Below are 16,707 nucleotides of genomic sequence, written 5' to 3' on the forward strand. Positions count from 1 at the left end.
TGTTACTAGTGCTTCCTAAGGCCCACGATTTCACTCTCTAGGATGTCCAGCTCAAGTTCAGTGATCACACTATCATGGCTGTCAGGGACATTCAGATCTTTCCTGTATAGTTCTTCTGTGTATTCTTGCCACCTCTTCTTAATCTCATCTGCTTCTGTTAGGTCCCTGTCTTCTTTGTCCTTTATCATGCCCGTCTTTGCACAAAACGTTCCCCTGAGATCTCCAATTTTCTTGAAAAGATCTCTAGTCTTTCCCATTCTATTGTTTTCCTTGATTTCTTTGCATTGTTCATTTAAGAAGGCCTTCTTGTCTCTCCTTGCTATTCTATGGAACTCAGCATTCAGTTGGGTATATCTTCCCCTTTCTCCCTTGTTTTTCACTTCCCTTCTTTCCTCAGCTACTTGTAAAGCCTCATCAGAGAGCCATTTTGCTTTCTTGCATTTCTTTTTCTTTGGGATGGATTTAGTTGCTGCCTCCCGAACAATGTTACGGACCTCTGTCCATAGTTCCTTAGGCACTCTGTCTATCAGGTCTAATCCCTTAAATCTATTCCTCACCTCCACTGTATATTCATAAGGAATATGATTCAGGTCATACCTGAATGGTTTAGTGGTTTTCCCTACATTCTTCAATTTAAGCTGAATTTTTGCAATAAGAAGCTCATGATCTGAGCCACAGTCAGCTCTAGGTCTTGTTTTTACTGACTGTATAGAGCTTCATATAGATCAACCTCAGCTTCTTCGGCCTCAGTGGTTGGGGCATAGACTTGAATTACTGTGATGTTGAATGGTTTGCCTTGGATTCATACTGAGATCATTCTATCATTTTTAAGATTGTACCCCAGTACTGCTTTTCCCACCCTTTTGTTGACTATGAGCGCTACTCCATTTCTTCTAAGGGATTCTTGCCCACAGTAGTAGATATAATGGTCACCTGAATTAAATTCACCCATGCCTGTTCATTTTAGTTCACTGATTCCCAAGATGTCGATGTTCAGTCTTGCTATCTCATGTTTGACCACCTCCAGCTTACCTTGATTCATTGATCTGACATTCCATGTTCCTAAACAATATTGTTCTTTACAGCATCGGACTTTCTTTTCACCACCAGACACATCCACAGCTGAGTGTCCTTTCGGCTTTGGCCCAGCCGCTTCACTCTTTCTGGCGCTACTTGGAAATTCCCTCTGCTCTTCCCCAGTAGTATATTGGACACCTTCCGACCTGAGGGGCTCATCTTCCGGCATCATATCTTTTAGCCTTGTGATACGTTCCATGGGGTTTTCTTGGCAAGAATACTGGAGTGGGTTGCCATTTCCTTCTCCAGTGGACCACATTTTGTCAGAACTCTCCACCATGACCTGTCCGTCTTGGGTGGCCCTGCACAGCATAGCTTATGGCTTCACTGAGTTACACAAGCCCCTTCGCCACAACAAGGCAGTGATCCATGAAGGGGTGGCAAATTAGGGAGCTGTAAAATGTACACTCCGTTTTTTAAATATTAAGAAAATCATACAGATATTTTAAAATTAAATGTGTATTTTTTTGAAAGAAAGTTATGGGTGATGATTAAAAAAAAGGGTACAAGGGGGTAGAGGCAAAGGTACAAGATGACATGGTTTGCAAAAGGAAAAATAACAGGAAATGTTAGGAAACAGTAATATAGAACAGAAATGTAATGCAGGAACCAGTAACCAAGGCTGCAGTCCTATACCCAGTTTCCTGGGAATAAGACCTATTGAACTCAATGGGATTTATTCTGAGTAGATATCTGCACTGAGATAGGACATCTACACTATAAGGGTCTAAGTCCTGTTTGCATGATCAATTGAATTAAAAGTTTTGAAGTGATGTATCTCTTGACACATTTGCCTTCATGATAAAAAAGCTGACCTACAATAGCCAGTTCCCACAACCAACTTATTCCATGATAATTGCACCTAGTGCCAGTTCACTCATGGCCCACTGTGCAATTGCCTCACATCTGCAGAAGACTGTGTTCATTTAGAGGGCCAGAACTTTGAACTTATACACAGTGGAAATGGATGTGACTGTGTATAAACTATAGCCAAGTCTCTCAACCAGTGCGAGTGCACACAAATACAGCTTGTCCGTGGCACCAGCAGCAGCCTTCCGTGTTCCCGATGTGATGGTCTCATCAACTGGGAAGGGGGGAGGGGGAGACTCTTCACAACAATGGAATGAGAAGCTCGCTGGAGTATTACCCGGATTTTCATGGAATTGGCTTTGGTTTGTCAGGGACACATGAAGCAAGATAAGCCGAGTGTAGCGTACCTTTAAAATCTGGGTTTCAGGGGTCACACAGCACTTGAAAGGAACATACTTCCAGGTTTGGTGGGAGAGTAGAACTGAATGTCATCAAACTGGCAGGGGCTGCTCAATGAATGAAAGAGGCTTGTTTCCCACCCCTGTCCAGGCTTCTCCCTGCTACTACATTATTATGAATGATGAGCAACTAATTTTCCCCATGTGTGCACATTTCCCTGAAGAAGCCAAAATCCCCAGTTCTGCAGTGCAGCATCTGAAGGCTCCCCCTGAGAGCTCCCCCACATGCAATTTTACCACATTCCAGCAATCTGCCACAGAGTTACTGCTCCCACCCCATTTTTCCCTATGTGTGCACTTTTGCCTATTGCTTCCAACCCCTCTCTTTTCTCCTTCTCCCTGCTCACAATGAGAAGCTCCCGTAAACCCAAATGATTGAATGATTGTTACTGAGATAAAGTGATAAAGCGGAGAAGGGATTTTACATCACAAGGGAGAAACGACTTTACATCAGACAAACTACAGAACATCAAAGAAGCACAGCATCACAATAGCGATTTAAGAGAGCATTGGAGTAATGAAAGAGCATGTTAGGGTGAGTTACTAAAGTTAGCTTTTAACCATTTCACTGCAGGGGAGTGAGATTTCTTTCTTCTGAATAAACATGCATAGAAGGGGGATATGTTAAAGATTAAAAGCAGGCTAGCGAAGGTGAATGAATGTCCCCACTACTGAGGTAATGTGAGGGGTTGCTGCTCCACTCCTGGGGATTTTCTCAATGGGAAAAACTACTTCTATTGGGGAAACAAGAGGGAATGGGGCACCCCACCCCCTTGCCCACATCACTGCCAGGTCACAGAGGCATGCCCAGGATTTAATGCAGGGGGGACATGGCACACTGTGGTAAAACTGCCAGGGAGCCACTTTCAGTAAAAAAAGTCAGAATAAAAGGAGTTTCAGAAAATGCAGCTTTTCAAGAGGGAAGTGGCTGGTTGGCAGTGGACTGATGACAATGTAATCTGTCACGAAGAAACTCAAACTGCTCTTACTTCACACTAAATTGCCCGTGAAGACCCCCTAGGTCATGCACAGAGATGGCCAAAGTGAAGTAAAATGGTATAAGAACATTACAGAAGATGTAAACAAGATTTAAAAAGACTGATGGCTCTGAGTATTTAATGTATTAAGTTCTTCAAGGATTTATTTTTGTCTACTTACATATCAATGATTTTGTTTAAATTGTTGAAAGAATAAGCTTCCAGCACCTGCAGCACTGCATCTGTGCTGATATAGCTACATATAAGAAAGTTGAAAAGAAAGGAAGGTCAAACACAAAGGCAGATAGCAACTCATGAGTTGAAATTGTATTTCTTCACTGTTAATATTCCTCTGCTCTTTCAGTATGTTTTCGTATTGGCTATTTTTGGATGTAACAATAAACTATGGTTTACTGCTATGTGAATAAGCCTTGGGCTTACATGCTCTATCCTCCCCTCTTCTTCACTATACAAGGAGATCAGAAGCATTTGCTTCCATTTTCAATGAACTGTGGTTTGCCATTATGTCCAAACTGGGACTAATGGTGGTTAGTTTAGCTACGGTTTGTCTGAATAAGCCAGCTTAAAAAAGTGGTTTACAATCCTGGCATGTTTGGATAAACCATGGTTACAATTCCCAGTTTGGACATAATGACAAACCACAGTTCATTGAAAACAGAAGCAAATGCTTCCAGTCTCCTCTTCATGACCTTGCTGAAGAAGATGAGGGGAGCAGGCTGATGTACGTAACACTAGCCATAGTTGAGCATTACACTTGAACCAGTCCATTTTTTTAGATATGATATATTTTTACCTTGTGGTATATAGCCCATTCTGTATTAACATTTCATTATCACATCAGTGATTATGCGTATCCCAATAAATATATGTGCGTATTAACCATCAGAAGAATATACATTTACACGGGCTTTTACACAATTCCTCATGCTGTTCCTCTAACAGAAAATATCCTTGCTGACAGACGAGCATGAAATTATCTCCCTATTAAAATATATTCTGTTAAAGTATATCAGTATAATAAATTAATATAATAATCAATTTGTTATATTGTGTGTGAATGAGAGAAAAAGAAAGAGATCACTTTCCACCATTCTCTCTCTTTGTTCTGTTCAGTTCCCCGAATCCCATCACAGTAAGGGCCCAGGGTGGGGCTAAGTAGACAAAGGGAAGGGGCTATGCACTTGGGGGCTGGCTCAGTTCTCAATGTCAGAGATGAAAAACTACTTCTAACTGCTGAGCTTGGTGATCATGAAGGACAGGGGAACAGATGTAGCACCCACCCTAATGTTATGTCTCTGAATACATACCTTAAATTTCTCCCATATGTGTGAATGGCTCCCTTTCATTTTTATGGGGGAAAATAAAAAGCTACACTTGGATACATTGCAGCTGGGACAAAGCCTGTGCCCCACTCCAGGCACCAGTAGCTAAGTCACCACAAATGGGGGGTGCATAGGGGGAGGAGTAGTGTCCCTCCTCCCTCTCTTGAAGGCCATTTCACAGATGCAGGGGAGGGGAAGGTTGTTTCGACCACTTCCCCTGGGGAGCTGCCGGAAGACAACGTCTTCATTGCTCTCGGCTCTTCATTGTGTATATGTTACAATAAAATTAAGTTCTTCTCCTGTCAGGAATTCATTTTTTGCTTGAGTATTTAATTCTCCAGTTCTTTTCTCCACAGCATCAAAAACTAGAGATGGGAAATGAGAGTTTACAAAACCCCATTGTGCAGCTGTAATGTCTTGATAACAAATGCTAGCTTTCAATTCATAATGCAGTAAATACATTCAATAAATCTTGGTCTCAGGCTATAAGTAAGCTTGTCCCCCTTTAGGGCACAGGCCTAAGCAAGTAGTGGTTTGCACATTAATTTGAAGATTGGTATACAAAGAGTCGATTCACACAACCACTGGGCAGTCAGTGTCTTCATGAAAGATCAGCTGAAAATCCTGTACATGCTGACTTCTTGCCTGTGGTCAGCTTTTGGCACACAACTGCAAAAATTGTTTATACTGCACTTGTCAACATGGGATGAAACCTGAATCCTGTGTATGATGGCAGATGGACAGGATTGGCTGGTCATGGGCAAGGGTCCAGGAAGTGCTGGCTTTTCAAGTGCCTACTGAAAACCAGATGGTAATATAAAGAAGAGCCTTCAATTGCTCTGGAATCAACGGGCCAAATCAAAACAATATGGAAAGTCATTATTGCATGAGGGCACATAACTGAGGGCCTCATAGAAGCCCTCAGCTGACCTCCACATACAGTGAGAAAAAGGTATTTCCAAATAGTCCCACTGAACAAGTAAGGCCTGCTCCATTGTGCATGTTACTGTTTAGAATGCTAAATGTTTTGTAAGCAATATTTTTTCAGCTGATACTTTCCAACACACTGATATTTGTTTTCCTGGGTATTCTGTACTGATGCTGTGCCTCTGCTAATTCCGTTGTGCTAGTGAGATTCACTGCTAGTGCAACAGGAACTAGTGCTTCCAAAAGCAACCCAGGAAACAACCCTAGTTTCCAGATCAGGACAGGTCAGTGGAGCTCCCTTCTGCAAGGTCTGCTGACCTGCCTTGATCCAGAAACTAGTGATTCACTGCTTTCGGGATTCTGGGGAACGGCTAGCTCCCCACTGCATCCGGAACTAATGAACCATTTTTAAAAGTCGGAATGTAACATGATTAAAACAGCCACTAGATGGCGCTGTTTCATTGTGTTCTATGGAACCTTGAAAATTAAAAGCTTCCCCTCCCAGCAATCACGTGGTCACTGTCTGGAAGCTCATGATAAACATGGAAAGGCTCCAGAATAGGAGGACTGTGGGGTTTTTCTTTAGCGTAAAGGCAGCCTTGGCAAATGTTGCTCACTTCTTCATTACCATTGCTGCCTGCTTAGGGTTGCAGGCAACTATTTAAAAGTAGTCCTGTCAGAGACTTGAATCTGTACCTAGCAATTCTATCCCCCCTTGGCTCCTTGGCTGACAATCCTCAGCCTTTGAAACCTCCCTTACCTACCAACTTCAGTTCTGCCCATTGAACATTGCTCCTACTGGCACAAGATTCAATGTAAGGTTTTGTCCCAATCCTGCTTTCTCCTTGACTCATTACTCCAACTTCCTGTCACCACCTTTTATTATTATTATTATTATTATTATTATTAAATTTATTAATCGCCCATCTGGCTGGTCACCCAGCCAGTCTGGGCGATGTACAGCATACAATAAAACAGTTTAAAACAATAAAATTCTACAATAAAAACATTTCCTAAAATACCCTAACCCACCCCAAATGGCTGCCTGAAGAACCATGTTTTTAATGCACGGCGGAAGCTCATTAAAGAGGGGGCATGGCGGAGTTCCCTAGGGAGGGAGTTCCACAGAGTGGGGGCCACCACAGAAAAGGCCCTCTCCCTCATTCCCACCAGTCTAGCTGTCCTGGCTGATGGGACAGAGAGAAGGCCATCCGAGGCTGATCTTGTTAAGCAGCCTGTCTGGTGCTGCTGGAGGCGCTCCTTAAGATAGGCTGGGCCGGAACCATATAGGGTTTTAAAGGTCAAAACCAACACCTTGAATTTGGCCCGGAAAACAACTGGTAACCAGTGCAACTCCTTCAGCACTGGAGTGATGTGATCTCGCCAGCGGCTGCCTTTAATCAGGCGAGCCGCCGCATTCTGTACCAGCTGCAGCTTCCAAACCGTCTTCAAGGGTAACCCCATGTAGAGCACATTACAGTAGTCTAAACGAGAGGAGACCAGGGCAAGTCCTACCGATGGGAGCAGATGGTCGGGAAGGAAGGGGGGCAACCGCCGTATCAGATGGAGTTGATACAGCGCTGTCCGGCTCACTGCTGACACCTGAGCCTCCATGGACAGCTGGGAGTCCAAAATGACCCCCAGGCTGCGGACCTGGTCTTTCAAGGGTAGCCGTACCCCATTCAACACCAGGTCAACATCCCCCAGCCTCCTCTTGTCTCCCACCAAAAGTACCTCGGTCTTGTCAGGGTTTTTCCCCTTCATATCCTTGCTTTTCATTCTGTTGACTACTGTTCTGCTTCTTTAGCAATCCTGTCTCAAAATAGCCTCTCTACCTCCAGTATAAAGGGTTGTATCCAATGTAATGCCAGCAGAAAAAGTACAAGACCTGGTGTTGTTCTGCTAGTCATTGTATGTTCAGCTAATAGTTGTGCAACTGCTAGTGGAACTCGTAGCACAAGCATCACCTAGTTAATGTGAAGTCCTAATGAGCTGTGAAAGCAGTTGTGTAATAGCTTGCACAAGCAGAATCAGAGGGTGACATTCAACTGGGTTTTTCTGTCAATGGAACCAGGAGGGGAGCAATTCTCTCTCCTCCTGCAGCCCTATGTGCATGCTCAAAATCTGCTCTGGAGGATTGGGGGACCCTTCAAACAAGAGTTTGGGGGTAGCATTTTGCAGGGGGCAGGGGAGAGGAAGGAAATCCTGTTTGGCTTCCCACCAAAGTATTTGACTTGACACTTTCACAAGGATGCAAGATTTACACAAGCAGTAGAATCATGGTACTCGCGAAATGACACCACTGGATTGGTGCTGGCGGAATGACACAACCCTAAGTCTCTCCTGATATTAAACACTGTGGTTTCTCTTCAGAACTTGTATGACTTCCCTTTCTCTTCTGACTTTTTCCTCATTCTCTTTGACCTGCTCTTCAGTCAGGTTCCTGTATCTCGGCCAATTTCCTACTCCTCACCCTTCCTTCAGCCATCTTGTGTTTAGGTTCATTGCCCCATAGCCTCCCTACCTCCTGGGGCCTCTTCACAGTCCTCCTCAGTGTTCCATAAAGTTACTCCTGTCCTTGGCCCATAAGGCTTAGACCTTGTGTGAAGTTTTAATCCCAGCTCTCCCTTCTTTCACAAAAGACAATCTGCCAACATTCTGACAGCTTCGTTCCCTGACTGGCTGGAATATTTGCGAACATTCTGTGCTATCCCACCAGCTAAGCCAACTTCACTGCCACATGCTTCTCTGTCTGCATCAGTGAATGGCTATTCTGTTCTTTTCACTTATACATATGTTTAAAGGCCAAATTACATGTGACACTATGCATTGCCATGAACAGAGCTTCTTTCCTAAGCCAAACACAGTTTGGTGATCAATTTTCATCAGAATTGCAGTGCAGGAGGAAAGGTTAACCCCCTCCCTGGGTCCTGTGATTGCAATCCTGATCAAGCCCCCCAGAAGCTGGTATTTAAGGCAGAAAAAAAAAATTACACAAACTTTAAGTGATACCTTTAGTGCCACATGTAATTTGATCCCACTACTGGAGTAACAGTTATTTTTGGTTTCCTGAAGGGTGCAATCAGCTGTCTTAACAAATGCCAGTGCAGATTAGAGTGACATCAGACGTTATACCACTCATATCTTCTCAGATAATTTCACGCAGTTGTTGGTATACATGAAAAAAGAATGTGTGCATATATGTGCGCACACACACATCAATGAGAGAATGGAATGCCAACTAAGGGTTGGATCCAGGACCTGCCTTCTGAGATAAGAAGGGCCCCACCCGTGGAAGGTCCCTCTGCCCCACAGCTCACTGCATCCAGCAGGGTATCCTGACTCAATGTATCATTTTCAGGGTGCTGGAGGGGCTGCCGTGAGAAGGAGTGGCTAGGGAAGTCCCCTTCCATCACCACAGTTGTTTCTTCATAAATCTGGATCCAACCCAAATTCTCTGAGCCGAGCCTTGACCTCAACCAAGCAGCAGGTTATGCTCAGTGGAAACAGAAAGCCTGATCTGAAGCCCAACATTAAGCATTTATTCAACTTTGGAGGATCACGAGGTACAGAGACCTTTCTCCAAATTCCAACCTTTCAAGGGATTGCTCAGCAGCTCAGGGAATCTGGTTATCAAAGGATCTCAGCCCCAAACTTATGGAGGGGAGTGCCATAGAGAACAAAAGAGTATAAATATGGTGCAGGGCAGCCTTCCCCAAGCATGGCCATTGGCCACTGGCTGGGGTGATGAAAGCTGTAGTTCAACCCTTCTAGAGGACATCAGGTTGGGGAAGGAAGGCTGGTATAGTGGATACAGTGTTGGACTTTGACCTGGGAGATCTGAGTTTGAATCACCGCTAAGCTACCACTTACGTGATGGCATACATGACAGATGTTAAAGAATATTGAGATACAAACATCTATAAGCTAACATGGCCCAGGGTATGCTGGAACCTGGAACTGAGCAACAGGAAATGCAATGCACTATCACTGTACAGAGCTCTTGCAATCCTTCCTCTTTAACATATAGTACTGAATGAATGTAGCAGTAATCTAAGCTAACAAAGTTGTTTTTATGCTTTCCCCATTTTATTATATAAGGAAATATTGAAAAAAAAACTTACATCTTGGAGATGTTGGGGAATCTGGAAAATGCTTCACTAGGAATTGTTCTCAGATGGGTTTCTATAAACCTCCTGTAGGAACAGAACTTAATCAGTTAATATCCATTCAAGATAATTATGCCATTAAAATTCCTTAAAGCAGTGTTTCCCCAACCAGAGTGGAACGAACTGCTAGCCTTGGGAAAAAAATTGATTACATGACAGCTGTAGATTTCATTAAGTTTGCCTTCCAATATTCCTTTTCTGGAAGATCATATATAGTCATTATTACAAGCATAAAAATGTTGAAATCTGAGCAATGGGGAAAGGAAGCCATGTTCATTTTGCTAATTTAATGCTGGCCAGTCAAACAAGTGCCTAAATACACATACTCCTCACAGGCACATATAACTGAACCCCAATAGCTCTTTTTCATCCTACTTTGGGAGAGGGCGTTCTGTAGGAAGAAGGTGGTCAGCTAATTCTGCACTCCAAATCAAGTCTCCCAAAGTGGCTGGAGGAGGAGGAGGAAGGACCATGTGGGTTTGGTTAAACATATTGCTAAACCTCTGACTAGATGTGATTGTGGAACAAACAAAATCTGTGTATATATAGTATACAGTGACTGCTTTATCACACCATCTCCAGCTCTCTTAAAACGATTTTCCTAACTTTTGCTTCCCTCTCAACCCAGTTATCCCTTCCTCCAGTGCATGCACTACAATATAACCTTTCAGCCAACTGTCAAAACAATGGCCATGTTTTAGAGTGAACTACCCACTTTATGGGAGATCCATCATTGGATTCCCCATTGTTTGTAAGTTGCTGTGGGCTCCAAGTGGGGGAGGTGGTGATTAAACCCTTCCCCTTGCACCAATCTAAATCACAATCCCACCAGCAACCTGCTGCTGTTTATCCCCTGTGTTTTCTCCCTGTGGGCTAACAACAGCTTCAGGGAGTGATTTAGATCAGGAAAACTGTTCAGGGGGAACATCTCTCCCAGTTTCATGGCTCCAATGAAATTCAGAGCACCCGACGCACCAGCAGCTGCTTTTAAGTGAACAATCAAAATATGGGAGATCAAATATAGATCTTGCCTCCCATATAAAGAATAATTTTGCCCTGAAGCTCCTTAGTATAAGTTAAACTATTGCCTGTACTGGCATATTGCTGGAACCCCCCACCTTTAAACAGTTCAGTGAGGACTGACCATACTCGATGGCCATGGAATCCTGACTGACTTTTGGAGGGGAAAAACCTGGAAAGCCAATGGGAAGAAAGAATGGAATGGAGTATTGTGAAAGAGACATGGCTGGCACCCTAAAGAGGACCACTTCACACTGCAAGGTTTTGTTGCACGTCCCACGAAATTACATTTATATTTGTAAAGAGAAATTACATTTCTGCATATTCTCTAAACTATATTTCAACAAGAAAGAGAAGTAAGTTCCTAACTGGTTTATTTCTAAATTCATTCACCAAGCAACACCTCACCAAACATGTGCCTATTCTTAAAATTGGATATTTAAAAAAAACTTGTTTACTATGCCTCATATTGCAGCTGCTAGGATTTTTCTCTTGTTATGTCAGTCTCTATGGCTTTTCCAAGTCTGCAGAATTAATTATACAAAACACACTCAAAGCCCTAGGATTAGTGGAGTAGGGAGGCAGAAATATGCATGTCAGACTGAATCCTATTGATTTTTCTCTTGGAAAGCAAGAAAAAGAAATCTATTAGTGTAATGACTTTTAAAAACTCTTCCCCACAGTACCTTCCCGAAATCATTTATGAAACATAAAAAGGACACTCCTTAGAACATATAATTCTTTATTCTTAATGTTTACAACAAGCATTGGTAGAGGAAGTTTATATTTATTTCATGATGCAATAAGTCAGTGTTAAAGCAAATATTCCAGTTCTAAGATTCCTTGTGCAAAATCTTGGTATTCAAGATAGATGTCTGTATATTTATTAGGGAACATGTCTACAAGAATATATTCAGTATGGAAAACTTGTCATATGATTATAAGTTCATCTGTATATAAAGTAAGTTTTAAGTTCATCTGTGTATAAAAGTTCATCTAAATTCATCTGCATATAAATTTCATCTGTATATAAAATACAAAAGTAATTCCATAATGATCGCTAGAAAAGTTGATATTATGTAGTCTAACATACGGCAATATCTGATTCAGCACTAGCTCTAATGCAAAGTATGTTGTGCTAATATAAGCAAGCTAGTGCAATGCCAATCGTATTTGCTGGCATGATGGGCTTCCCCAGAAAATCCGATATGCCAGTTAGGGCTACTGGAGTTGTGCTAAAGGTTGCTTATGCTAGCTCAGCATAATTTATGTTAGTGCTTGTGCTGAATTGGATACCACCCGTAATTTTCTATTCTGACTGGTATTTTTATTTATACATCACACTTCTTTTGTTTTGTTAGCCACCTTTGAAAAGGTGGAATATAAATGTTTAATAAATAAATAAGAATAGCCTTGTCAGGCTATGGAAAGTATTGACATAAATGTGTGCACGCAAACCAAACCACTTACACATCTTTCCAGGGAGGGCTTTACTTAAAATATTTGATAGCCAGGGATTCTGGAGTAACACGATTTATGAACAGAAATGTTCATTCATGAGGAATCCATGCAAATATTCCCACCCACTTGAAATACTTCCTTTCTTCCACAAACATAATTACCACATTATCCCAATTAGAGCAGGTTTATATACAAAACCTGAGAAATGAATAGTGACTAAGTGTTGCTCAACAAGGTGACTTATTTGTGTGTGTTTTCTCTACATTTCTATGTATTGCAATTCTCCATGAGGTTTACTAAGGCTGCAATCCTACAAATGTACCTGGGAGTATGTCCCACTGAACTCAGCGGGGCTCATTTCTAAGCAGAAATGGACTGTAAAACTGCAATCTGTGTGCAATCTGCACACTTATCTCTGAATAAGCCCAACTGAATTCAGTAGGAGTTACTTCTAAACATGCATAGAATTAGACTGCACATGACAGTCTATTTAATGACAAATACTTTTCTTTATATTATTTTCAAAATATGCCGGCATTTACCATTTAATTTACAGATTCCACCATTTTATCAATCCTGTCTTGAGTAAGGGCAAACTGCTGCAGTCTTGATCTCATCATGCTCTTGACTCTACTGCCCTCTGAGAGGAAGAATAACTAACATTTGCTCTCTGATGGAGCCCAAAGGTCATCACTGCCTAATTGTAAAAAGCCTTTCTTGTAGAATTTCTACTCAGCCTGAGACCACATGACAAGTTCCTGGTCAACTCCATTTTGGCGACTTTAATGTTTAATTGGATGACACCCCTGTCCCTTAAGGAAAAAGGCACCACTTTGAAACCAAAGGGATACACTGCATTGCAGAATACACACATATTAAACATCATTAGTTGCTAACTTAATGATTGGATAATGGGATAGCATCCCTAAAAGACAGCGGAAGTTGGGAAACCTTTTTCAGCCCATGTGCTGCATTCCTTCATGACTAAACTTCCAAGGTGTGCATGCATGCCAGTGGTACATGGGGCCAAAGCAAGAAGAGGGCATGGCCACCACAGATTCTCTCATACACAAACACATATCCACAACACCCACTCAGGGAGGCCAAACAGGAAATGATAGGGAGAGAGCCCATTTAATATTGCTTAGAACCACACTGTATATTCAGTCCACATCAAATAGGCATCACCTTAAAAAAAAAAAAAACTTTCTCCCCCTTCCTTCCAATCACAACTTTCCTTTGACAAAATGTTCTACTAATATACAGCCTTTTTGCTACCATAACGTCTTTAACCATGTTACTAGAAAAAGGCACATATAACCCCTTGGAACCAATCAAAGCTTCCCTTGAAATGCAAATAGAAGCTCCAGAGGTAGGGTTTTTGCTGAGACCCTGGCAGGGAAAGAAAGTTAAACTCCCCTCTCTTCATGCCCACAGTCCTGAGGCTGCTTACGCTTCCTAGGGGCTGCTGTTTACATAACAAAAAAGTATATTAATTGAACTCAGATGATTAACGGCAAATCTTGTTTGGCTCTGAAATGCACCTGTCTGCACAGTAGAGAATATCTAGAAGACAAGATACGTGAATATTCAGCTGCTCTGCTGTGTTATGTGCAGTCTAACCTCTTAAGAGAAAATAAAAAATATAAAATAAATGAACACAACTATATATTGCACAATAAAATTTAAGAGTCATAATAGCCAAATCTGTAAAAAGTTTTTAAAAATCTTGAAGTAAGTAATGATGGACAAACAGTTTAAGGGAAATGTGCAGGCTTACTTATAAATATACATTGTTGTGTTGCGCTGTGTATAGCATTCAGATTCAGAAACCTGCTGCCACCTACTGCCTAGAATCAGTAAGACTGTGTACAAAATATAGTTTCCCCTTTTTTTAAAAAAAAAGTTTTTTGTCTCCTTCCTCTGTTTTTTACTAGCTCTGATTTGGCTTCAGTTGTGCAGTACACTGTCCCCATGTAATGTATTTGGTAAGGGGACCCTTGGTGCTTTGGGATAGCCTTGCTGCTGGAAGATAGCTGTACTTGTCTTCACCACTTTTAAAATAAATAAATGCGTGGAGGTGTACTCAGAGAGACTGAAAGAACTTTTTTGTAAGTCTACAAAATGGTGGGGAAAGAGTGCAGCCTTGTTCATGTTTATCACTTTTTACAAAAAGAGCCAGATCAGTGACTCCTGTGTTTTGGTGGTACAGCTCTGAAAAGTTTTGTTTTTTTTTAATTGTTAAACTTAGCAAAATAACAACATGACACAGATATTGGAGGGGTGGGGGATGGACTATATTACTCTTCACCTACACAAACAGAGAGAGAGGGGGGAAAGGCTATAGCAAATCAGTTGTTCTAAAGTCAGCCATTTCTTATTGGTGAATGTACTCAAATTCACAGACGGAACTCCTCATCCCACAAGGGTCCATTCATTTCAATCGAGGGAAATGTGGGCATGTGACTCTACTCTAATGATGCAAATAAGAGGAAGGGAGCATGGAGGGGAGGAACTGAGAATTCACAGGATCCTAAAGCCTCTCAACTCACATCCCCACTCCTGTGACTCTAGTAGACCTGTATCTAGTGCTCAAAAGTGTATCTAATGGAACATCAGCAGAAGCATGATGGAGAGGTGAAGATTGCCTCCATCGCTTTTCCTGCTCTCCTGGAGCACTCCCTGGATGCCTGTAGGATTACTGTTCATGGCTTAGGACCAGGTTACTTCCTACTCCCACATGAACCTGCCCAACTTTCAAGATTGGCCTCAGAGGCCCTCCTTTCTGTGGCAACCTGACATGAAATCAAGCAGATGGGGTTGAGGGAGAGGGCCTTCTTGTGCCAAGACTGCGGGACTCTCTTCTGGTAAAGAAAGAATCTTTGATTCCAGCTGGCTTTTAATCTGGGATCTGCTGTTTTATAACTTTAAACCAGTTGGGGTGCAATCCTATGGATGTTTAGACAGAAAAAGTCCTACAACTCCCAGGTAGTTGTGGTGAGCCATGCATATGATTGTGTCCGTAACTGCTGAAAATTTTAAGACTGCTGGCTTTCTGATATTTTAACTGCTGCCATTTTATTGTTTTAATATCTGCTTGTTTTACATTGTTTTGTTTTTATTTTGTTGTAGTTTTGGTTTTCCTTGGAAGCTGCTTTATGATTTTAATAGAAAAAATGATATAAATAATAAACAAAACTAAAATTAAACTTACCTTTTCCCCAAAATTAACATGGAAGACAATGCTACTCTGAACAGGAGGTTGGACTAGATGACCTCCAAGGCACCTTCCAGTGCTATGATTCTCGGAATAGGTTATGTCTACCTGTGGCATTCATAGTATGGAAGATATTTCTTCCCTCTGCTTTTACATGCCTAAGGTGACCTGATCTTTGCAGTCTGATTGAAGAAAATAATCAGGAATCTGGAGATGGTCACCCCAGTTCAGACCCGTGTGTCATTTGCACACACTCATGAGTTTGAACATGCAGACTGCCTGACTCATTTCAGTGGAGGAAGTTGCTGAGGTGCTTTCTGTGATGGCCATGAAGGGGGAGGGAATACCATTCAGATTTCCTCCTCCCAAGATCGCAGCAGTGTCTACAGCCTTGGAGGGGGGACTCTGCAATATCCTATGGTCCCTGGGATGCTCTTGCAGGAACCATAGGATTGCTGTCTTGGGGCTTTCAAGATCAATACCAAGTACTTTAAATTCAGTCTGAAAACAAATGGGCAACCAATGCAGATGCAATCAGATTGGAGTTATATGCTCCTATCTTTAAGTGCTAGATAACTATTCTGTCTCAATTGAAGTTTCTGGGCTGTTTTCACGGCAGTATTCCAGTCTGGACATAGCAAGGGCATGGAGAACTGACATCAGATCTGTCTTCTCCAGGAAAGACCGTAGCGGGCAAGCCAGCTGAAGCTGATAAAAGGCAGTCCTTCCTGTTGCCACCATCTGTGTATCCAGAGAAATAACGAGTGTCCCCAAATGGCACTCTGGTTGTTATATTTATTTAGATAATTTCTTACCCCACCTTCAACTAGCAGATTTCCAGAGTGGATTACATAGGACTAAAATACAAAAATCAACCCCTCTCTTCAGCCATGGCCTCTTTTACAGCCTATGACGAAGAAATCACATTACATTATCTTTCTTTACATGTCCACTCCCACTCAGCACCATTTTTCAAATAATTATGGCAAAATAAAAAAATCTTGCACTTCCATTTGTTTTGGTTGTGTTTATTTTAATTGGTTTGAGTTTTGCTTTTTATCTGTATTAACCACTGAAAATTTTACAAAAGCCAGAAAGTGTTGTTGTTATTGTTTTGATATTCAGTGAACAACATAGAATGGAATGAATTGATTATTTAAAATCTGTAGAGGGTGAGTAAAGGGGAGAATATTTGGTCACGCTTTATTCCTGTGTTGTTGTTTTAAATCAGTATTCTTTTTATTACTT

The 16,707-nt window shown here is 41.8% G+C and overlaps 1 protein-coding gene across 1 annotated transcript in view; it reads right to left on the reverse strand.

Moving 5' to 3' along the window:
- Positions 1–16,707, reverse strand: part of TSHR (thyroid stimulating hormone receptor) — a 109,334-nt gene that overhangs the window by 55,279 nt on the left and 37,348 nt on the right. Inside the window, exons 3-4 of the mRNA XM_084826992.1 lie at positions 9,717–9,788; positions 3,504–3,578 (exon numbers count right to left, since the gene is read on the reverse strand). Of these exons, the coding sequence (XP_084683118.1) occupies positions 3,504–3,578; positions 9,717–9,788 (147 nt within the window). The remainder of the gene's footprint in view (positions 1–3,503; positions 3,579–9,716; positions 9,789–16,707) is intronic.

This window comes from Heloderma suspectum, chromosome 1 (assembly GCF_057233095.1).
Source record: "Heloderma suspectum isolate Gila_16-S chromosome 1, 16-S_ref, whole genome shotgun sequence".
Taxonomy (NCBI): Eukaryota; Metazoa; Chordata; class Lepidosauria; order Squamata; family Helodermatidae; genus Heloderma; species Heloderma suspectum.